Source organism: Chenopodium quinoa, unplaced genomic scaffold (assembly GCF_001683475.1).
Source record: "Chenopodium quinoa cultivar QQ74 unplaced genomic scaffold, ASM168347v1, whole genome shotgun sequence".
NCBI lineage: Eukaryota > Viridiplantae > Streptophyta > Magnoliopsida > Caryophyllales > Amaranthaceae > Chenopodium > Chenopodium quinoa.
The window spans coordinates 1,677,764-1,702,485 of NW_018744874.1; the positions used below are offsets into that span (position 1 = coordinate 1,677,764).

At 33.4% G+C, this 24,722-nt stretch overlaps 4 protein-coding genes across 5 annotated transcripts; 1 reads left to right on the plus strand and 3 right to left on the minus strand.

The window, feature by feature from the left end:
- Positions 1-25: 25 nt before the first annotated feature.
- Positions 26-2,011, minus strand: LOC110705096 (protein arv1 homolog). 2 transcript variants are annotated; one of them, XM_021882927.1, is made up of 2 exons: positions 1,905-2,011; positions 26-905 (listed from the first exon to the last, which is right to left on the minus strand). In XM_021882927.1, the coding sequence occupies exon 2, from the start codon at positions 854-856 to the stop codon at positions 197-199; it is 660 nt and encodes a 219-aa protein (XP_021738619.1). In that variant the 5' UTR covers positions 857-905; positions 1,905-2,011; the 3' UTR covers positions 26-196. The 2 variants fall into 2 exon arrangements, with proteins under 2 accessions (XP_021738619.1, XP_021738621.1); XM_021882929.1 differs by having other exon boundaries at positions 26-919; positions 1,905-2,010.
- Positions 2,012-7,561: 5,550 nt separating this feature from the next.
- Positions 7,562-9,587, minus strand: LOC110704911. The gene is made up of 2 exons (XM_021882720.1): positions 8,133-9,587; positions 7,562-7,803 (listed from the first exon to the last, which is right to left on the minus strand). The coding sequence occupies exon 1, from the start codon at positions 9,268-9,270 to the stop codon at positions 8,368-8,370; it is 903 nt and encodes a 300-aa protein (XP_021738412.1). The 5' UTR covers positions 9,271-9,587; the 3' UTR covers positions 7,562-7,803; positions 8,133-8,367.
- Positions 9,588-14,635: 5,048 nt separating this feature from the next.
- LOC110705097 (3-ketoacyl-CoA synthase 4-like) lies at positions 14,636-17,196 on the plus strand. The gene has a single exon (XM_021882930.1). The coding sequence runs from the start codon at positions 15,391-15,393 to the stop codon at positions 16,915-16,917; it is 1,527 nt and encodes a 508-aa protein (XP_021738622.1). The 5' UTR covers positions 14,636-15,390; the 3' UTR covers positions 16,918-17,196.
- Positions 17,197-18,748: 1,552 nt separating this feature from the next.
- On the minus strand, positions 18,749-23,096 carry LOC110704912 (clathrin coat assembly protein AP180-like). The gene is made up of 2 exons (XM_021882721.1): positions 22,015-23,096; positions 18,749-20,873 (listed from the first exon to the last, which is right to left on the minus strand). The coding sequence occupies exons 1-2, from the start codon at positions 22,587-22,589 to the stop codon at positions 18,968-18,970; spliced, it is 2,481 nt and encodes an 826-aa protein (XP_021738413.1). The 5' UTR covers positions 22,590-23,096; the 3' UTR covers positions 18,749-18,967.
- Positions 23,097-24,722: the final 1,626 nt, after the last annotated feature.

Sequence of the window (24,722 nt, forward strand, 5' to 3'; positions counted from 1 at the left end):
GAGAATTCATGTTACCAACCTCCTGTTGCAAAAATTGTGCTCAAAGAGCCACATAATAAACAAAATTTTCTTCTAGATCAGAGTATTTCATTCAATTAGCATTAAAAAATGAGTGTTCTCTCTAGATAATTTCAATAACCACACAAATATTGAAGTATGAAGGAATGACCCAAAATCTACAACAGGAACATTATAACTATTTCAGCATCCAGTGCACAAAGAACTTTAGGGCATGAGCACCGAGGCATAATCCGACACATCTAGTAAAAGATGACTTAGAGATCACCCGCAAAGCTACCAGATTTGATGACATAACAAACAAATCAACAATGTAAACCACTGAAGTAGGAAATTCCCAGACCAACATGGACAACATATAAATCTTCAAGTAACTTGAAACAACCATGGTGAGTAACACATCTTTGTACCCAGAAAAGCCCTCTACAAAAGTCAAATATCTCTTCGAAAATACAGCAAAAACACAGAAGAAGGCCAAATTCTCTAAAAGAGAACAACCTAAAGTCTTCCATCCCAAGCTCAAAACTGACCGTTCTTCTGAGGTTCCATTCAAAATCCACAACTTGTAAGCATCAAGTAAGAGGAAAAAGAAAGATGATTTGAACAATAAGGTGTCAAAATCTAAATTTTTGCAGCGAAGCACGTTGAAGAGCAAGTGCCTATAAGCTTGAGGCTTGTGAAGGATCAAGTCAATGATGAGAATCAAGAGATCACACTCTATGTATTCATCGGCAACTGACTTGCAGTCACCACATTTTAAGAGCCGGATATTTCCCGGAGAATATTGTATGTAGAGCTTTTCAATCCCACGACCACACTTCACACACCGAGGATCCATTTTGACACTATTTTATTTGAATCCTTAATTGAACTCTATCAATGTGTACCTGGACCAAAGAAACTGCATTTAAAGCTCAGATAAGGATACATGAATCATGTTCATATAGCATAAAAAGGCAGCTACATGTCTCTGAGTTTAGGGGTAGACCAAACAAGAACCAGGTGAATTCCAAGTGAAGAAGAGTAGATCAATACTCCTATCAATTTATTGAAAGGACAAGACCTAGTCACTAATATATTGTTTTGAGGGAGAGCAAGGGATCCCCTCCTCTCCACGGTTTCACTATTTCTTTTTCTTCCTACGACACGTTTTTTCAGTGTTCTCCGCGGCTGCTTTGGAACTCCCATCCAACAAAGCAGTCTTTCTACATCCACATATGGTATGCAAAGAAGTAGAGGATATTCCTAACTTCACTTTGCTCCTGTCACCTTGAAGTCAATCTTTTTTCTCCTATACCACCCCCTAAAAACATTTAACCTCGCCGGCTTCAAACCTCAATCAAACGCATCAAGCATTTAACTTTTGAAATGTTACACTCTAAATAACACCAACAATATATAGTAGATGAACATAGAGAGTTCATACCGAATTCGGCTAGACCAATAGATTGAGTTCAAATCTAATCTTGTTAGGTGATTCATACTAATGATTTGCAATGATCAATTAAAGTCAAATTACACATTACTAACTTCAAACAAACTGAGATGCTCAACCTCAGATTTCATATCATAATAAAAAGAAGAAACACAAACCCTCTATGCCTTCAAAAGCTCAAAACAATCAAAAATGGATCAAAAACACCTAATTTCATGAAATCAGAAACAAGAATTTTACAATTCAATTATATTATCATTAATTATCATTGCCATAGCAAATTACATGAAACCCAACAAAAAAAATGCAGTCTTTGCAATTTATTTATCTGTTTTTAGTAGCAACTATATTAACAATTATGTTCAACACAATTCAAAAATACTAACCCACAAAATTAACAAGAAATTTAGATTCAAATGAAAAGAATGATATAAAGAAACACGAGAATTACCTTCGGTAGTGTATGAGCTCAGAGCTTCAGATTTCCAATTCTCAAACGGTGAACATTCTCTTTCTCTTTCTTCAAATTTTTGGTTTTTCAAAAAAAAAAAAAAAAAAAAAAAAAACTCAGTTATGTCACTTTTTACTTTTGGGCTATTCTTTGGGCTAAATTAGGCTATTTTTAGTACCGAAAAATATGGGCTGGGCAGCTTGAAGGCCTTGAACCTACTAGAATCAAAGCACAATGTACAGTAAATTAATGTTTATGTTAAGAATTAAACTTGAGTTCATTAGAAAATGGATAAGAAGTGATACCATCTTTGCTATCTAATACTTTTGTTTATCTATTCTTCTTGAATATAGTTAATGTATGCTTGAGATTTTTGTTTTATATAAATTATTTTCTTAATCTAAATCTATAATTAAAGTATTTAAGATTATTATAAAACAAAAAAACTATAATTCGAAGTAAAAAATATTTAATGTATAGATTCGGGACATTGTCCGGGCTAAACACTAGTTTCTATTTAAAAACATGATGCATAGACTAATTGTTTTTCATAAAGTGCAATACTCAAAACGTATATTCAAAGTTAATTGCTTCGTCTTATGGAACGATGGATGGAGTATACTGACATTCATGAAGTATATGAGAAGTGGAAATAAATAAATTCAAAGTGTTAATTAGTATGGAACATATAGAGGATTATTCTTAGATGTACATAATTTCCCTGATAGGGTAAAACCGTAAAAGATAGCCATGATAACCAATAAAAAATTTACAAGAAGCTTGGAAAAACTAAGGGACATCAATGGTGGTCCATGCATAACTAGTGATTGTGCTTTGTCCATTGATTTATTCTTTCAAAATTTATAAAACAATTGAAATTGATTTCCCATTTTGAGTCGTGTCCAGTTAATTCCTCAGATAAACAAAATAATAGTCTTTTCAAGTATCAGTGAAGGGACACATGCGTCTTTTCATATAATAGTTGAGGGATACATGTGTAATTTCCTAAATGCAAGTTACAAACAGTATTGAACAGTTTACCACAAAAGTACTTAAAAAATGACACAGATTTTCAATATATTTACAAAAATTCCACAAGATTAACAAAAATTCGTTTATTTGGTAGATAAACTTGTATTTTCCGTCCCATTTTAAGGGTGTTCATACTTTCCTTATCGATCTAAAATATAGGTAATTCCATAATTAGCGCGTAAAATGTAATAATCAAAATATATTAGACAAAACAGAAAATCCTTATCGATCTAAAATATAGGTAATTCCTTATCGATCTAAAATATAGGTAATTTCAAAATCACAGCAATACCAAACAAATCCTTAAGTTTAAATATAAATATTGTACAAATCTAACTTGACCCCTAATCAAAATAAACATTAAACAAAAATGTTACATTAAAATTATCAACTTTGACCATAATCGGAGGGAAAAATAGTGATAAGACAGAGTATTTATTTAAGAACTACTCGTATGTAAAACTAAAAAAAGTCATCTAGCCAACTATTCTTTATTTCTTTGAGAGAATTTTATGTTTATGATAAACAAAAATACTATTCCGTACCAGATAATTTTATTTTTATATTTTAAACTTTGGGCTTCCTATCTTTCTTTAAAAATCCCTTAATGACTAATAATTGTCAAGCCCATCACATAAAAAATTAACATCCTTTTGTACTTCCACTAATTTACTCGTATTTATTATTGATAAGATACGATTAACCTATCATTCATTCATTTGGTGAATAAATATATACTCCGTATTTTTTAAAATATAATAAACGAGTTACTTGCTAATGTAGCAAAGCTTATGTAATCGAAAATATAATGCAAGAGTAAAGCCACTTACGTAAGTTGGATTGTTGTAGAATCTGGCAACAATTTCGTTTTAGTTTAACAGATCTTATTTCTTACTCGCCTTCCTCTACCTTCTTTATAAAATATTAGAGACATTGTACAATTTGTCCATAACTTAGGTTATACTTTAAACTAATTATTTACTTTTAAGTATTGATAATCATATTTTTATAACATATTTAGCTTTCTATAGTATTATAATAATGCTAATATTAAGCTGAGAATTTTAGACAAACTAAATTGGTGTTATTATATTATATGTTTGGTAAAGTTTTGTATTTTTCTAACTTCTTATATTTTAAGGTTAAAACTAGTCTTTATATGATTTCTCACTGTGAAATAAATAGGAAATGTCTTTATTCAAAATTTACGCTATAGAAGTCTCTATAGTAAATTTAATGGCTATGTTTTGGAATGTGCATGAGAGGTCTAAAACCCCCTAATACAATTCAAAAAAGGAAATTTTATTAAGAACTACCAATTAAAGCGCGTGTTTTGAAAACAAGTATCGAGTAAAAATTTCTTTTAAAAGAACTACCACAAAATTGTAAAAAGTTTAAATAGCACTACTACTCTAATAATTCCATCTAGAATATTCGACATGTAGGTTCCACTTTTTACCTTTACCTCATAAAATCACCGTCTAAATTGACTAAATTGCCCTTCATTAAGGTAAAAAGTGATAAAAAGTGAGACCTAAATGTCGAAAAATTTTAGCCAAAATTGTTAGAGTGATAGTGCTACTTAAACTTTTTACAACTTTATGGTAATTCTTTTATTTTTATTTTTTTAATATGTGGTTGTTGAAGAAACTGAAATTTGGGGAAGAATTTCAGAAGAAATAGAGAGAGAAAGTAGAGAGAAGAAAAGAAATTAATTGTGAAAAGGAATCTCATCTCATTAATTAAGGAGGAAACCAATATATACAAACATTACAGTTGGAAATAAATGTAACAAACTTTCTAACAAACTTGTCCTAGTCAGCAAATAAACAATAGCCTCAATAGCCCCCCCTCAAGATTGAACTGCCTTTTCAATGCAGGGCCAATCTTGACAAGGATATTGCTACACTAAACCAATCCTGCAACATAAAAATCTATGCTGATCTGCTCCCAACGGTTTAGTCATAATATCAGCAAGTTGCTGAGATGACTTGACATGAAAAATCTTGAGGAAATCAGCTTGAACTTGTTCCCTTACAAAATGAACATCCAACTTCTGATGTTTGCTTCTCAAGTGTTTTGATAACTCATGAAAAACAGGATTCTCTGCCAAACGTTGAGCAGATATATTGTCACAATATAAAGAAATAGGTGTAGGAACATGAACACCTAAATCATCCAACAAACCATCCAGCCAAATCAATTCATTAGCTGTATAACTCATACTCCTGTATTTTGCTGTTGTATAACTCGTTGAAACAACTTTTTGTTTCTTAGTTTTCCAGGAAATCAAAGATTTACCTAAGAAAACACAGTAACCAGATAAAGATCTTCCAGAATCTGCACAGGTACCCTAATCAGCATCACTGTATGCTGATAAAACAAGGTCATTCTGAACAGGATAAAACAAACCCATGTTCAAAGTACCCTTGAGATATTTAAGTACATGAACAGCTACATTAAGATGAGGCTGCCTGGGATTATGCAAGAACTGACTGAGTTGCTGAACAGCATAACTAATATTAGGTCTTGTCAAATTCAGATATAAAAATTTCCCAATAATCTTCCTAAAAACTTCTGGTTCTGGAAGAATATCCCCTTCAAAATCACTCAATTTCAAACCCTTTGGAAGAGGAAAAGAAGCAGTATTACAAGACTCCATATGAGCATCCCTAAGAAGATCAAGAATATACTTCCTCTGGTTTAATAGAATGCCTGACTCAGATCTAGACACTTCTATACCAAGGAAGTATTTGAGACTTCCCAAATCTTTGATAGTGAAAGAACTATGAAGAGCAGACTTCAGATCATCAATAGCAGTCTTATCATTTCCAGTAATAAGTAAGTCACCCACATAAGCTACAACAGCTGTAAAAGACTGTTGATCTTGCTTGACAAACATAGAACAATCTTGCTTAGACTGAGAATATCCAAAATCAATCAGAAATTTGCTAAGCTCCTTATTCCAGCACCTAGAAGCCTGTTTTAAACCATATATAGACCTTTTAAGTCTGCAAACTTGACCAGGAAGAGCTTTAGTATAACCCGGTGGAGGAGTCATATACACCTCTTCATCAAGAAATCCATGTAAAAAGGCATTATTTACATCAACCTGCTGAATATCCCAATTAAAAGCAGCAGCCAAAGCAATGATAGTTCTGACAGTAGAAAACTTGGCAACAGGACTAAAAGTATGCTTGTAATCCTTGCCTTAAACTTGTCTATCTCCTCTAGCCACAATCCTACCTTTACATCTTTCAATACTACCATCAGGATTGAACTTGGTTTTATACACCCATTTTGAACCAATAGCCTTTTTACCAGGAGGTAAATCAGTAAGCTCCCAAGTTCCAGTTCTTTCCATTGCTGCAATCTCATTATTCATAGCTTCAACCCACTCAGGATGATCCTTAGCCTGAGAATATGTACTAGGTTCAAAAGTAGTCAACACATGATTAAGACTGTGTTTATCAGAAACACTCATAGCCAAAAGAGATGGTTCAGAAAATACATTGAAAGAAATGCTAGCACTGTCATTCCTTGTAGAAATACCAGGAATATGAACTTGAAAATTTTCAAATTTCTTAGGTATAACCCTATTCCTAACAGACTGTCTGGGAATAGGATGATTACCCAAATTCACTGTCTGAGAAGAAACCTCAGAATCAGAAACAAAACCTTCAGCAACAGACTGATTAGAAGAAGAAACATGATCTAAACTCATCTAATTTGAAGATTCAGAAGAATCCTCAACAACAGTATTCAGAGGATTAACCAATATATCTCTATCAAGAGCAGGATTAACCAAATCTGAAAAAGAAACTGGATCAGAAAGCATCTTTAGCCCTGAATTTTCCTTAAAAGGAAATTCATTCTCCACAAAATACACATCTCTACTCAATATGATCTTGTGAGTATTCAAATCATAAAGTTTATATCCTTTTTGTCCATAAGGATATCCAACAAAAACACATTTCCTTGACCTTGCCTCAAACTTATCTCCAAATTTCTGAGCAGCATAACACAAGCAACCAAGAACCCTCAGGTGTGAATAATCAGGAGATCTACCACACAGCTCTTCAAAAGGAGTTTTCCAATTCAACACAAAACTAGGAAGAATATTAATCAAATAAGTAGTAGCAAGTAAACATTCACCCCAGAACTTAAAAGGTAAATGAGCATGCAACCTCATAGTCCTAGCAGTTTCTAGAAGATGCCTGTGCTTCCTCTCAACCCTACCATTCTGCTGAGGATTTCCAGGTATGCTCCTCTGATGAACTATACCATGTTCAGCAAATAACTGAGCACAAGCTTCCTGAATAAATTCTGTCCCATTATCACTCCTAAACACTTTTATCTTTGTACCAAACTGAGTATTCACATAAGCAATAAACCCAGTCAAAACAGCCAAAACCTGAGTCTTATCATGAATCAGGTAAGTCCATGTGGTTCTAGTCTTATCATCTAAAACAGTCAGGAAATAAGATGCACCAGATAAAGTAGGTCTCCTATATTTCCCCCAAAGATCAATATGCACCAAATCAAAAGGACTAGAAGCCATAGAAGAAGAGACAGGAAAAGAGAATTTATGATGTTTACCAAGAACACAAGCTTCACATCTAAAATCACAATTATTATTGCCTGATATTGGAACTATTACATGTTTTAATTTGCTAGAGGAAATATGACCAAGTCTAGCATGAATTATATCAATACTAGGATGTACATGCTTGGTTAACAAATTGTTTACAAGCTTTACATCAGAATTATTACAAGAAAACATTTGAGAATTATGAGAAGTATGGCTGAACTTGTAAAGACCAGATTGTCTGGAACCAACAGCTTTGACATCTTTAGATACAAGGTCCTGAAACAAACAGGAATCACTCTTAAAACAAGCATGTAGATTATGTTGATCTAGTAATTTTCCTACTGAAAGCAAATTGTGTTTGAAAGTAGGAATGTATAGAACATTATGTAAGACCAAAGAAGATGTCAAATAGACAGAACCAGCATATAAAACAAAAGTAACAGTTCCATCAGGAAATCCTACAATAATTGGATTTAGTAATTTTGTAAGAGAAGCAAATAATCTCAAATTACCAGCCATATGATCATTAGCACCAGTATCTATTATCCAAGCATCCTTATGAAAAACTGTATCCAAACTATCAACATTAGAGTCAATAACAATACCTGCAAAGTTGACAGCTGAAGACAAAGGATTATCAGAAGTACTGTGTTGCTGCTGCATCATCCTGCAAAACTCATTGTACATGTTTGTCATGACAGTAGGATCAGCCCCAACTCGAACTCCAGAGACATCACCAGAACCATTCCCTTCACTAGACTCCATAGGAGCCTTTCCAAGAATTCCAGAAGTAACATTTCCAGCAACACGAGAAGTACCTTTAGCCTTAAGAACATTAAATTAATCAGGAACTTTATAAATCTTGAAGCATTGATCAATCGAATGACCTCGTTTCTTGCAGTGATCACACACCATTTCAGACTTTTGTATCTTGAAATCCTTCTTATACTGAAAACTAGTCTTAGGAAAAACCTTAGGAGGAACCACAACATTACCAGATGCAACATTAAAAGCACCAATTTCAACAGAATTTGTGTTAATTTGAGTCAACTTATTCTGCTGCTCAATTTGTTGAAGAGTATGATAAGCTTTGTTGACATTAGGCAATGGATCTGCACTCAATAAATTCGTTGTAACTTGATCATAACTTTTGTTAAGACCAGCAAGAAATTGAATCAACTTCTTCCTTTGATCCATTTCAAGAAGTTTCTTGAGTATACCACAACTACATAATTTCATAGCACCACAACTACAATCTGGAAAACCTTCAAGAATCTGAAGTTGATCCCAAATACTCTTCAACCTACCATAGTACTCAGCAATACTATCATTGTTCTGGTTCATAGAACCTAAAATTCTATGCAACTCAAACAATTGAGGAGCATTAGATTGCCCAAACCTCTCAGCAATTTCTTTCCAGAGATCAGATGAAGAGTTCACAAACATGAAACTCTCAGTCAAATTCTTATCAATCGAATTTAATAACCAGGACATGACCATGTAGTCATTCCTTAACCATTTCTGGTAATCAGGAGAATCAACAACAGGAGAAGGCAAAGTTCCATCCACAAATTGCAACTTATTACGAGCAATTAATGCCATATGCACAGTATGACTCCAATTGATGTAATTTGAACCAGTAAGTATGTGATTACCGAGTTGCATACCTGGATGGTCGCCATTAGAGAGATAGTAAGGATCTGCAAAATTCACAGAGTTCTGTTGAGGTTCACCTCCCGCCATTGTTAAGAAGCTTGAAGAAGACGAAAAACAGCGAAAAATCGAAGAGAATAGAGATGAAATTGAAGAATAAACGAGGAATTTGAAGATATTACTGCAATTATGCAGAAATCAAAGAAAAATTATCAGCGGAAATTAGGAAAATCGAACACAAATTGCTCTGATACCATGAAGAAACTGAAATTTGGGGAAGAATTTCAGAAGAAATAAAGAGAGAAAGTAGAGAGAAGAAAAAAAATTAATTGTGAAAAGGAATCTCATCTCATTAATTAAGGAGGAAACCAATATATACAAATATTACAGCTGGAAATAAATGTAACAAACTTTCTAACAAACTTGTCCTAGTCAGCAAATAAACAATAACCTCAACAGTTGTTTTCAAAACACTTGTTTTAATTGGTAGTTGAGTTGAGCAATTAAAAACTTAGGTGGTGCTCAATTGGGCCTTTTTGGAATGGATTAGAATGGCGTAGAAGCTTTTCTAATACTTGATTGGGCATTCTTTGCCATGCAACGACCTCATACTAGTAGTGTCTATATTTCAAATCCTGTTTCTATAATCTAATACCTATATTACCTTGATCTTAAAATTCTTAATTCATACCATCATAAATAATAAGCACATATACATAGTAAGAGCACGTAAATTTACTGACCATATTAAGTAAAAAAAATAGGGTTCCCATTCTATACCATACCACGTACCCTGGAAATTTGGTATGGATAAGACCGTACGATAATGCTCAATTCATTCCTTTCCAATCCAGTTTGTTTAACCAAATTATCCCTTAAGGAATTGAATTTGGTGTTAAGATTTGGCTACCAGAAAGCTTGGGGATATAACTTCCTAGAATTTGTTTTTTTATGCATGCGTTGATTGCTAGATTGAATTGAAGCTTCATTCTTTAAACAATTATGTTGTCAACTAACCCTTGTCTTTAAACTCTTTGGTGTCATGCATTGTGAGTATGCAGCAAAAGTCTTTTTCTGCCTCCTTCGTTTGTTTAAGTATTTTATTTTGACATTTGTGCAGTTAACATATACACCACTTTGACCAATAACAGTGCATTATACATAAGTTAAACATAGTCATGTACCACTTTTTTTTTTTTTTTTTTTTTTTTTTTTTTGAGACCCTGTCATGTACCACTTGTATGCTATAATTGTATCAATTTTAGTTTTTAAGTATCAACTTTTAATAATTTATATTTATCATTAATTATTAAAGATATTATAGGTCAATGATTCTCATTATTATTGATATATATCTCGGTCAAAATGAAACACTTGAAAAAAAAAAAAAACCAAAGGTATTATTAATGAGGAGTTTGTTTTTCTTAAACTTATAGTATAGTCTCACCAATCTACAAATGCGTTTATACTAGGAAGAAATAGTAAAAAAAAAAAAAAAAAAAAAAAAAAGGAATGCTAATTAGGTCAAATTTATATTGTACTTGTTATTACTAGTATTCTTATGTAGCATCGACTAATTTTTCTTGCAACCTGTATCTTGTTATGTAAGTCCTTGAATTTTAGTTAAACTTATTTTAATTGTAATTGGACTTGGCTTGATTAGTTGGTTAGCATTTGGATTTTCTTGAAGGAGGTAATGAAATATAGCATTGAGAATTTGAGATACCTTTCTAAGCTCATCAAAATTATTCTCATAGCCTAAAACCCTTTTTTTTTTTTTTTGAGAAATCTACCTTTTGTATTTTCACACAGTTGGAATCTTGTTCTTTCATATACTGTAATGGATCTGGTCCCCCTCACTTGTTTGATAATACCAAAACAATCTACGAGCTTAATACTACGGAGTATATATGAAGATTTGGCTTTTTCAATGTTAATTCTCGAGGTTACTAAATAAATTATTAGTATAAAGTGTAATTATCAAGGTAATGGCCTGGTGACATTACTAGCAATATTGATTCCAGGAGAAATTTCCCACTTTTAAACAAAAATGGTAGTCCTTACTCCTTTTAGAACACTGTATCATTTTAAAAAATAGACGGAAGACTTATTATTTGTTTAACAACTGTTTGGGTCATTTTACTTTAGATTCGTTTGAGTCAATTAATTCGGGTTGAAATTAATTCAAATCCCTTTAGATTTATGAAGTTTTTGTTTCCATTAAGTTATACAGACCCACAATGTTAATTATTAAGTTAAGATCTCCTTGTTCAAATTACATGATTTGTATGTAATGGATTTGAATTTGCTTTCTTTGACATGGTTTTTACGTACGTTAACTTAATCTGACAAGACCATACAACATTTATTCTCATGAGGTTAAATCATGTAATCAACCAAATTACTCACGAATTATGTTCTTCAAGATAGAGTCAACATCCTGCTTATTTGTGCATTGTCTTCAAGTAAAGATACGTGTTTATACTTTATAGATTGAGTTGACAGAGCCAATTAAGCAAGTAGCAATTAGCAAGGTAGAGGAATATGTTAGGTGTTTGAATTGATGGATTATTAATAATTGGATTGTTTTTATTCAAGTATTCAAGAATTATGAATGATCTAATTGGAGTTTGATTTCATTAGTAGTTTGAATTGGCTCCTTAGCAACTGGTCTTGGACGTACTTTTGGTTGTATCATTGTACACGGTTACCTTTTGATATGTTTAACTCTTCAATTCATAGCTGTAATACGAGTTACTTGAATTAAAACTTTAATTTTTATTATTTAATTATTGAAGAAGTAGGTTGTTAGGATATTTTTTAGTATGAAAAATGAACATATATACTGAACTCTTATACATTATTTAATTTAACTACACAAGTCAACACTTTAATTCAGAAGATAAAATAAGAGAATTTTTTTATCACAAACACAATTATATTGCCGATATTCGTATTAGAATATATCTTCAATTTCTTTGCTCCTTACATATAACCCAAGACGAGGATAACATCTCGTCCAGTTTAGACATATAGTTAACGGCCTTATAACATATAGTCATTTACCCGTGTAAATCTTATTTAATTTTGTTATTGGCATGATATTTTTCACATGTATAACAAGTTGAACTTGTGACATTAAACTCACAAGTTGAATTTTCTACCATTACTACTAAAGTTGCTTGGTAGGGACTCTAGGGAGTAGCGGCTGAGCAGCCGAGTATGGTGTAGTCTGTAGTTGATGGAATAAGCATATTACTGTAAAAGAGTACATAGTGCACGAGGCCTGCATTGACATCAGAGACATAGAGCATAGAGGTGTGCCTGTGTTTGTGGAATTGTGGGGTTTTAACTTTAAAGCGCGCAAGACGTAAAGGTCTACATGTTTTTCTGTGGACTGTAGTATTCTAACTTAAAGCTCAGAATAATCAATATTGTAAATATGCTCGCTATTTACGAGTAGCTTTTACTTTTGAGGCGTTGAATATTTCTACTTTATCTATTGCTTTTCAGCAATTTTACTGGAGTAGGTGTATTTAGGTTTGTCATCACAATGTAGGCAATATTAAATTACAGAGTACTCCTTATTAAGGCGTTAAAGATATACGAAATATTATACTTGGTGGTCAGTAACACATTTTAAATGATTAAAATTGTTTGACAAATACATTGAATAATAACGTGATATATTTATAAAGTTGAGGAGTTTATCCTGTTATTGTCAATTGGTTTTAGTATGAAAGCTCCTAAGTTTTTTGTGGACCAAACTCTCATTCTCTTTGTTCGGATTTTCCAAGTCCATTTGATGTTAATTTTGACTTTCGAGTATTATGTCAAAATAAGGTGCTAATTTTTTAATTTTTTTTAAATAACAAAATAAGATGCTACTTTGAGATGATTCTTTTTAGCTTGAATTATCAACCTGCAATGTCCGTAGATCATATGTAGAAATACAAGTATACAACTTAGTAATGATATGACTCAATTAAATTAAATTTTAATGAGTGAAACTAAGATATTAGTAGTCAAATACGATATTCTAACGCTGGTACAATTCAAATAAGTTGTTTATTATAAGCATGACATAAACACCAAACAATTCTTCTTTGGAATAACGTCAAGCTTGAAGTTTGTAATATGTGGTCAAGTGAGCTATTTTAACATGCACAGACACATACCATCCAAAATTCAAAATATTCTTCTTTTTGTCAATACCTATTCGTAAAGGAAATAGCCTTTTCAATTTCTTAATCAACCTAAAAAATTTGAAGTTCACATTTCCAACTCGATCTCAAAGCCACACACTTCGCTGTAGATGCTTAGCCACATTGAGACTGTGGTCGACAACAAATCACATTTGTGATTCTTCCTATAATATGTCAATTATCGGAGAATTAAATTAGACAATCTTGCTTGGCTCGTGTATTAAAAACCGGAAGATGCATGTTAAAACGCTTTGATGTTACTCGAGTAAAAAATATATTCAAATATTAACTATGATATAAATGTTCACTTTTGAAACGTTGGAAGCTAGCCGCCTTTTAAACCGTTGTAAATAAAATAAAATAAAATATATATGTTCACTTTTTAGTTGACGTGTTCAATTAGAAGCAAGCCGAGAAAGTGTATAGATAAGTCACTTGGTGATAAAAGAATTTACTTCGTATATAAAAAACTTAGGGCGTATTCATATTTACTGAACTGAGTTAAACTGAACTGAACTAAACTGATTGGAGCTGAAATGAATTGATTGGAGCTGAACTGAACTGAACTGAATAGAGCTAAAATGAATATTTTATGAGTGAAAGAAATTAAGAGTTGAACTAAACTGAATTGAAATGAAATTTAGGTGAAGTGAATAGACCCTTATTAAGTGTAATTTTTTATTAAACTTAAATTATTTTTGTTTATTGAACTAAATTTACTTCATTTGATACTTGTAAAAATTTTAGGCTCGCCGTCTTCCCATCACCTTATATTTGCTGATCTGAAATTTTTTTATTGAACTGTAATCATTGTATTTGAACTTAAATTAATTTATTGAATTGAAATTATTTTTATTGAACTTTAATTAATTTTAATTAATTGAAATTATTTTTACTACTCTATATTAAAATTAATTTTATTGATTAAATTGTATTTTAACTAATTTTTATTATATTTATTCTGTAAGATTACTGATTTTTATTAAACTAAACATTTTTATTAAATTAAAATTATTTTTACTGAATATTACTATACGGAGTATTATTTTTAGGTGGAATGAAGGACTTATCAATATACAATACTGTAATAGGGAGTATAAAAAGATGCTAAAAAAAATCAACAAAATTTGAAACTATTTATGTCAACCTCAACTAAGTGGGACAAAGAGCACACAAATCAAGAAAAATAAATTAAGCTTAGCTAATAAAGCTTACAAATATAGAAAACCATTTTAAAAATCAAATGTAGTGTACATTACTTTTCAAACTCCAATTAATCAATTTACAAACTCTTGCATTCTCATTAAAATAACCCCAAATCTAATCAAAACAATATATTAGTCATTAAACACCCTGATTATTACAGTATTATAAACCCAATCATTCATTCAATCATTCTTCCCCTTTTCTCTGTCCACCCCACATAACTCAGAAACCAGCAGAAATTAACAGAGAAATTGTACAGCAAGTAGGAGTTTAAACCAGCATAGAAACATCAATTTTTCAGCCAATTAAAAAGGTATACTTCAAATTTCTGCAATATTTACTTCTATATTTTATTATCTTGACAAATCAGTATGAGGAAATATTAAATCGACCATACCAATTTGTAACACCCCCGATTATAATTACGTACTCGTAGTTTACTTCCGGATATGTAATTATTTACTACGGATATATATTTGGTTGTAACTACCATTTCCAAACCTTAACCACTTCGCTTCGTCAGCCATTTCCAGTACCTTCAGATCTTCTCCCTCACGCTATTTAGCACTCCTCTGTTTTTATATATCCCCGCAAAATTAGTGAGAATGTCACAAAATTAACACTAACCCATTTCAATTAACCACCTTAATCACATTTCCCACCTCCTCTTTTCCTCCATTTCCATCGCCTTTAGATCTTCTCTTCTTACTACACACATTTTCTCTCTCCTCCTCTGTTTTTTTATAAGCACAAAATTTTCCCAAAAAACTCAAAAAACCAAAACCAACCCACAAAAATCATGCCGGAAAACACCCAATTTCCGCCGTCAAACGGCGTTCAGATCCGCCAGTTACGGCGTTTACCTGACTTTCTTAATAGCGTGAATCTCAAGTATGTTAAACTTGGGTATCATTATTTAGTGACTCACTTAATAACTCTTTGTTTAATCCCATTAATGGCGGTTGTATTAATCGAAGTTTCCCAGATGAAATACGACGACGTTTACCAGCTTTGGCTTCACCTCAAGTATAATCTTCTTAGTGTTATTACTTGTTGTACTGTTATTGTATTCGGGTCCACGGTTTATTTTATGACCCGACCCAGATCCGTTTACTTGGTGGATTTCTCACTGTACCATCCACCAAGTCAGTTGAGAGTTACTTATAAGGATTTCGTCGAACATTCCCGGTTAACCGGGGATTTCAACGATTCGTCTATTGAGTTCCAAAGGAAGATTCTAGAACGTTCAGGGTTAGGAGAAGAAACAGTGGTTCCTATAGCAATGCACTCGATCCCCCCGCGCCCCTCTATGCAGGCGGCGCGGGAGGAAGCCGAGCAGGTCATGTTTGGTGCATTGGACAATCTGTTTGCTCAAACGGGCGTTAAGGTTAAGGACATTGGTGTACTTGTTGTAAATTGTAGCTTGTTTAATCCGACACCGTCTTTGTCCGCTATGATAGTGAACAAGTATAAGTTACGTGGTAATATTAAGAGTATTAATCTTGGAGGAATGGGGTGTTCTGCAGGAGTTATTGCTATTGATCTAGCGAAAGATTTATTGCAAGTGCATAGGAATACTTATGCTGTGGTAGTTAGTACTGAAAATATTACACAAAACTGGTATTTTGGGAATAAGAAAGCGATGCTTATTCCTAATTGCTTGTTTCGTGTTGGGGGTGCGGCGGTTTTGTTGTCTAATAAGCCTAGGGACAAAAGCGGAGCCAAGTACCGCCTTGTTCATACTGTCCGAACTCATCGTGGGGCGGATGATAAGGCGTTTAAGTGTGTGTATCAAGAACAAGATGAGATTGGTAAGACCGGCGTTTCGCTTTCTAAGGACTTGATGGCTATAGCAGGGGATGCACTTAAGACTAACATTACTACACTTGGTCCGCTTGTGCTACCTATAAGTGAACAATTATTGTTCTTTTTTACCCTTGTTGCTAGGAAGTTTTTTAATGTGAAGATTAAGCCGTATATTCCCGACTTCAAGCTTGCATTCGAGCATTTTTGTATCCATGCCGGAGGAAGGGCTGTGATCGATGAGCTTGAGAAGAACCTGCAGCTGAGCCCGGTCCATGTTGAAGCGTCTAGGATGACGCTTCATAGGTTCGGGAACACGTCTTCGAGCTCGATTTGGTACGAGCTTGGGTACATTGAGGCTAAGGGGAGGATGAGGAAAGGGCAGAGAGTATGGCAAATAGCATTTGGGTCTGGATTTAAGTGTAATAGTGCGGTTTGGCAAGCGATGAGGAATGTTAAGCCGTCACCTAAAAGTCCTTGGTTGGATTGTATTGACAGGTATCCTGTTGAGATTCATAGTTAATTATAGTATTAATTCATGTGCACCAATATAAAGTTGAAAAAAAAAAGATGAGACAATGTTGTTAGATAACTTATAATCTTTATTGATTTTTATTAGTATTGTATTCCTTAGTGATATCTACGTGGTAGAAAATAGAAAGGGTGGATGTTGGTGTTTATTTTGTGAAATGTCAACTTGCCAACTTATCATCGTGCGCTAAATGTTGATGTTCAATTCACTTGCTCCCTCTTATGTGAAAGATTGTTATATATACCAAGATATACGATACATTTAAGGGTATTTGTTTAGTCATTTTATAATAAAATGAGCAATAGTCATTGAAATGAACAAACAATACACATAGGTGCATTGACGCATTGTCACCCGGACGTATATAACAATTTTTAGTCTTATGTACTTGTCTTATTTGATCCAGTCATACATAATACTCCATATAAGAACAGTTAAATGACATAGGTCAAAAGCAATATATATGGTATCAAATTATTGTCATTTTTTAAATCATAGAACTCTAAATTTCACCTTTTTGAAATAATTCATTCTATTGAGCGAGGATGCTCTAGATTCTCATGGTGAGAAATACATGGCATTTTCGTAAATAAACCAACAATTTTATTCAACTTTATTCAAATGTGGAGCCCACAATAATGAAAATATTATTGATTTATTTACGAAAATACCCCCATGAGAAACACAATTCTCACCATGAGAAACAGGAATTTCCCCTAAAAATGAGGAATATACAGCTAATTCTTAAATTGCTATTGTTTGTGAAATGAACAAGTGATTGTTGATGTAGCTGCACATATTATAAACTCGTTCATCTGTGCAGGGAGCTGTGTAGTTTAAGCTTGTGGAACAAGAAAATTTTTCTAAGTTCCAATAATCTGGGGTTGGGATTTGTTAAGTTAGGTAAAAGAGGATCATGGGCCCTCATGGCTCTGAATTATTCAACGCTTAGGAAACTTCCTTCTTCACCAAATCACCTGCCAAAAAACATATGAAATGGAGAATTTTTTGTAATAAATGCTATGAAGATTATTATGATAAGTCTAATATATTATACGCCGGAGTAACATTTATACTCGTAAGTGTTTTTTAAGGGTAATATTAATGGTAACTTTTAAGGAAACTTTGTCCCGTGTTATAATAACTTAATAAAAGCCGGTCATATTCAAAAATTTGTGCAAATATGAATATAAATAATGTTGGGTCCTTCTACATTAAAATCTTAAAAATTTATTGGTGAGGTCTTTAGGTTTTTTTTTTTCCCTCTTATGGGCCTGACGCACCTATCTAATTATATTGGGCCATTATTCCAAGCGTATTTCTGTAGTTTAGTACATACTTCGTACATGATCTAGAGCTGTTCACTAATTATAATATTCAGTCAAATTAGACAAATTTTGGGAAAAACACAGCCTTCAGCATTCCTTTATAGTGAAATTATTCTTCGTGATTAAATTGATAAACATTGATCCAAACACTTTCAATAAGTAATTAAGGAGACATGTATGTATCAAGGAAAACACCCAGTTCAAATATAGTGTATAATTCTTGTTTAAAGATACAAGTATACAACAACAAAGCTTTACTTAAGATATTTGAAATGTCTGAACATTCCACAATACAGTACAGTAGGGAATTAAAAAACTTAGACCCATCATATAAAATTTAATCAATTCAAAATAAAGAAACCGTATAATTTCAAAACACTTGTAGTAACGAAAGGAAAAACACAACAAAACATTTAGATGAGTTTGACGAAGAGTTATTTGCCTATTGATTTGTGTAAAATAAGAAAACAGACTCTTCAGAGAGGCATCAAAGTTAGAAGTTTAAGAACATTAAGAGGTACAAGATGAGTATTACATACTAATGAGGCAATATTACCAAGAAATAGTACAAACAATCTATATCCTCTCGTGAGGAGGACTTTTGTAATGGTTCTTGTAATGATTCTTTTTCTTAGAACGAACAAACTAATTAGTACATACAATTAGCTACAGAGATCGATATACAACAAAATACAAGTTAATTATCATTACGATCATGTTAAATGTTTAGCCATAATCTTATTCTGATTTTGCAACCACAATTGTTGTTGTTGCATTATGTTTTGTTGATCAAAAGATCCACTCATTTTTTGTGGATCGATAGCACTTGTAGTAGTCGGAAATGACCCGAATGGATCATTCTCGTTCCATAGATTACTTTGTTGATGTTGATCCATATCTATACTCGTGGCACGAAATGTGGGGGTTGCTTGGAGCTTAGGACCCGAGGAAGAGAATAAATCATCACTTCCCACTTGACCAAACGGAACAATTGCATTCATTGCATTTGCACTTCCATCCCTTGGCTCAGTAGGAAAAGGTTGTGGTACTGTTGCACTGCTATACCCGCTAAAACAATCGAAGTTCTCCGAAAAGACTGATGAATTTGTACTTAGATTACTCCCATACCTAGCATGATGTATTGTTGGTTTACCTATACTAGCATTCACATTTTGAAATGAAACCGAAAAGGGTGATGAGCTGAAATCAGTACTCGCGAACCTAGCGTGATATGTTGTGGGCACATAATTGGCTTGGTTATAAGTAGGAGGCATCCCAGCAGTATTAGCTTCGCCGAAGTTATCTAAAACAGATGTCGAAAGACTTCGATTGTGCTCACCGTGTCCACCGTGAGTTACAAGCGATATGTTGGTGCTGGAACTGAAATTACTACTTCTACCAGGGTCATCGAACAAGTCTAGTTGTTGGTGGTTGTTTTCAGTGTTGACATTGCCAAGTTCGGGATGAAAATTTAATGGTAAACCGGCCTCGAATGTGCTTGGCTGAGTAGTGCTTCCAACACTAACACCTAAATCAGTAGGAAAACCACTATCTGAGATACTTCCATTTGTACTACCGGGTCCAAAACTAACATAACCAAAACTTCCCAACTCGTTGATGGGCTCGCTATTTTGAGCTTCGAAGGGAAGGTTTAAATCAACCGAGTCCTGTAAAAATGGGTTATAGGTGTGGTCGTCGGGCAGGGGAGAAAACGATGAGGTACTAGGACCATTGAAATCGCTGAAAAAATCAACCTCGAACCCATTGTTATTACTTGCAACACTACTATCAATGTTGTCATTATTATTAGTAATTTCTGTCGAAGGTTGATTTGTTGCTGATTCAAATAACACCAACTCCCAACCTTGTCCTGACTCTTCTGAGGGCGAAGTTAGTCCTTCATTGTTAGACTCCTCGACGACTTGCTGTTGAAGATCGGTGGGAGGAGATGGATCGTCTAATGATAAAAGATCCAACACCGCGTTAATCCCTCGATGATCAATTGGTTCAGATCTTACCGAAGTAGTGTCATTTGTACTATACGATTCTTCGAGTTGTGGTGGCTTCTCCCTACCAGGGTCCGAGTACCTCTCGGGGCTAAACCCGTGATCCCCACCTATGAGGTCCTCGAGGGAGGTGCATTGAGACTCACCATACTCGGACCTCCTCACGGAGTCTGACTCCGAGTTTGGACTAAGTGAGGGGAGGTAGTGTCCACTTCCTCCAGGTGTTCTACGACCGTTAGTCCCAGGGAAAGAAGATTGGTCCTTAAGGAACTCTTGTAAGGTTTCTACCAATTCTTCGGATATTGTTTGGACACTCGGGTACTCTGAGGTTCTACCGATTCCTATGCTCTTGCACAAGTCGTAGAAGGTGGCAAGTTCGCCGAATTGCTTAGAGGCTTTAACACAAGTTTGGAATGCACTTACACAATTGTTGTACTGTAAATGGAAGAAACTGTCTAGTAATAAGGCTAGACCATCGGATATGTCCCGGTATAGGTCGAATGTTTCCTGGACTATCGCGTAGAGGCAGGTTTGCACCACGTGGTTGGTTCGAGCTGCACCTGTGGGTTGGGTGGCGATTGCACGGTCTAGTAGCTTCTGCCAGTGTAAGATCCTGAGTAATTTTAAACACCAATGTATAACATGAGAATATTGACATAGTTTGAATTAATTTGGTACTTGCTTATTGCATAAACTGGCTTACACTAGGCTAATTTATGTGTTTGTCAGAGAATTTCAAGTGAGAACAAATATACTTCTTCAATCTCAAAATGGTTTATAACGCAACACAACCAATATTAACTCTGTCGAGACAGATCATATATTCACTTTTTTTTTAAAAAAAAAATAAAAAAAATACAGAGTAATTATTCTAAATTGAATTAAAATTAATTCGGGAAATATTGCTGATTAATTTCTCTATTGTGGTTTCACGAAAATCTATAAACATTAACCAGGGCCGTTGCAATGTTTTTGGGGACCCTGTTCTAAATTGAAAAAATGGGCCCTTAATAATTTGAAAACGTACAAAATTTTAATCTTTAACCTATTATTTACGCCATACACAATTAAGTAACCCTTATATATTGGGAAGATATTTAGCAGCTTGATAAGAATAATTATGAAAAATTAAAATTAATTGCTTAAATGTTTTGTCGTCGTTACGGAATACGAATCGTTTAATTTTTAATTTCACTGAAATTAACTTTTTTACGCCGAAAATTTTGGAATGGGGAAATATTCATTACAATTTCATGGAATTGAATTGATGTAATTGTGAAAATACTAATTTGAATTGATAGAAGAATATGAAAAGTGTTAGAAATTAATATGGGAGCTTGGATTAATAACGGAGAATATGATGTGCATTACAAATAATTAGGCTCTTGAAAGTTGCAGCATTGTAAAAAAATTAAATAAGAATTGAAAAAAATAGGCCCTCTAATAATCGGGGCCCTGTGCTAGAGAGCACTTTGCACTCTCTAATCTACGCCCATGACATTAACTACCTACAGTATTTAATTTTATTTTTATCAGTTAAGACATTTGCCCAAAACATAATATCCAATATTATGGAAATTTAAAATGAGATCAAATACTACTATTTCAAATTGATCTTGCAGGCAAATTTATGTTCCAAATTATATATGTTGTGCTTTAAGAAAACATTATAGGAGTACAATATTACAAGATTACGCATGTTTAATTGTATTAGGCTTCAGTAATTATTTTTTGGAGACGGAAGAGTGGAATACCTGTCAAGGAGCACACTAGGCTTCATGTCACGGACAATAGGTTCATTATTCCTCGAGTAACCCTTGCTACGGCCAGATTGTTGATACGATTTTCGCCGTTGAAGCTTGCCCGTGAGGAAGCAATCGAGACGCTCATCAAGGTAGAGGGCGAAGGTGCGTACGAAGGCGGTAAAATCCCAAGGGCAAGAAGTAGAGGAGTCATCACGGAATGAGTTGAGATTAAGGATCTTGTACCCTCGTTTCATGGCATGGAGGATCTCCTTAGGGAAATGTGGGTCCCCATCTTGGAAAACCCGGAGGACTATCATTAATGATTTTAATGCCACGACCCAATTTCGAGTCCTACCTATGCGGCGTCCTAGTGCTCTTGCACAGGACCCCGCATAGGTTCTATTTGAGGACACGATTCGAAGGATATCTGTGATGTATCTCTCATCCACTGGTACCTCATCGTGAGTTGTAGCCTTTAAAATTGCTACTTCGAGGGTTGAGGACTCTGCTCCCCCAACCTTCGCCAGGCTTATGCTCGTTTGATCCTTCATGGCCGCGATTGCCTTTCTCAATTTGCTCGGCATTGTGGTTAGTTGTGGTGGTGGTTTCAATAGAGAAAAAAAAAAAGAAGGTTATTAGTCTTGTTATAAAAGAAAACCTCTAAGAGAATTTCCCCAAATTATTATTGTTGATTCAATAAATTACATAAAATCGCGATGATTGTAACAAGTTTGTGAGAAATTTCTTTGTTTTTTTTTTTGGATGATTGAAATTTGAGGAAGAGAGAGAAAATTTTGAAGATATGATGGATTTGAGAGGGTAAAGAATAGGGTGGAAATTTTGGATGGTGGAGGGAAAAGGAGGGAAAGTTAGTGGGAGGCCATTCATGAGACACACAATGCAATTTCAAAGTTGACTCATTTTATTAGTCCCTTAAAACGTGAGAAACACTAAAAATAAAATAGTAGACACATATTATATGTTCGAAAGGTTAAATAACATCAATAGGGGTTAAATTTGCCATTCTAAATTAATTCTCGTATATTTTGTAGGAAATAAATGTGAAATGGCCAGCACATACATACCCATCATTTTCCAGAGATAAATAATACGAACTTAAGAAGTATAAGGAATGTATATATTGGACCTCCACTCCTACTAATATAAGGCCTTGTTAGATAATGCCTTTTTTGTGCACGTAGACAATACTAATTTCTTAGTTGTCTCCATGATCATGATATATATATCCAGCAAAATCGGGGATTGATATGATTATGATTATATATTGAGCTCCAAATCATAGGACAATAATAGCAAATGTTGTATGACTTTTAGATAAAGTAGTTTTCTTTTTTTTTTAAAAAAATTATCATAAATTGGGTGTAACTTTACATCAAAAAAATGATCTTGTTTTACCCCAAGATATATATTTTCAAATGACAAAATGAGAAATCAGATAAGTGATTCACAATAACTTAACATCACCTTAATTTATATGTGATTCACTATAACTTTATGCGCTATCCACATAAGGGGTTGTGTTTGTTTATTAATTTTTTTTAAGGAGTTGAAAATACAAGTGTAGATTAACTCAAATCTAATGCTCAAAGAACAACCTCTAAACTTAATTTTTCTTTCTGTCTCTTATCTAGTTATTCTTTAATGCATGTAGAGCTGTAGGAAAAATAACTAATTCTATAATACCTCTATTTTTACTCAAATGCAATTCAGTTCAATAATATAAATCACCTCTTACCTCCCCTTCCAAATCCCATAATTTTTTTTTTTAATCTTTAAGAATATTTTGTATGAAAATTCATGAATCTTTTGGATTTATAGTTTAATACCTATTCCATATACAATTCCATGACTATTATGAATTAGGAGGAAGAAGAAAGTGGCATCCAAACAAAATCTCCGTAATAATCGAGGTAATTAGTAATTTAGTAGGGTGATTATAATACTTACATGTATGTTCCTGGCCTAATGATCTATCTTGGGCGTGAAAATATCAAATGTTAGAGATAGAGCAATGTTATGATTTAAATATTGTTTAATTGATTTTGTGAAATGAAAAATATCTTTATGGACTACATTTTTGAAAAATTTCATTCTTAATTAGAAATTGTGCTTCCGTGTTTCCAAATACATACACTAGCTCTTTGTTATCTAAATCACTGGTTATGTGAAGATAATGGAAATAATCTTGATTGAATATATATTGAAAACATTTCAATCAAACTTGATGAATTCCTAATTTTATTCTCATAACTAGTAGAAAATTTTCATATCCTATTCCTTATTAATTCTATATTTTTTTTATATAAAAAATGATGTCAATATGTTAGTAAATTGAGACAATGTAGGAAATTCATGAAGAGGCCACCAAAGACTTCGTTTTCTTGCTTATATATTGAATAAAGATATAATGTGTTATAAGTGTCTATCCAGTAGACATCCCATTTATTAATTATGGAGTTTAATTTTGGATCAAATATCGTTAATTGTATGAAAATAAAATACAACTTGAAATCTAGTGTTGTAGCTAAGAGAGGTTCAAAAACTGAACCGGATGAGACCAGGTTGAAGAGAAATGTTCCATGCTCCAAGTCTGAGAGAATTTCATTTTCTAGTCCTTAGTTTGGTCCAAAGCCCTTAAAAACAAAAGGTCTTGGACCAAGACTGACTTTTTATTTAAAATTATGCATGAAACCTCT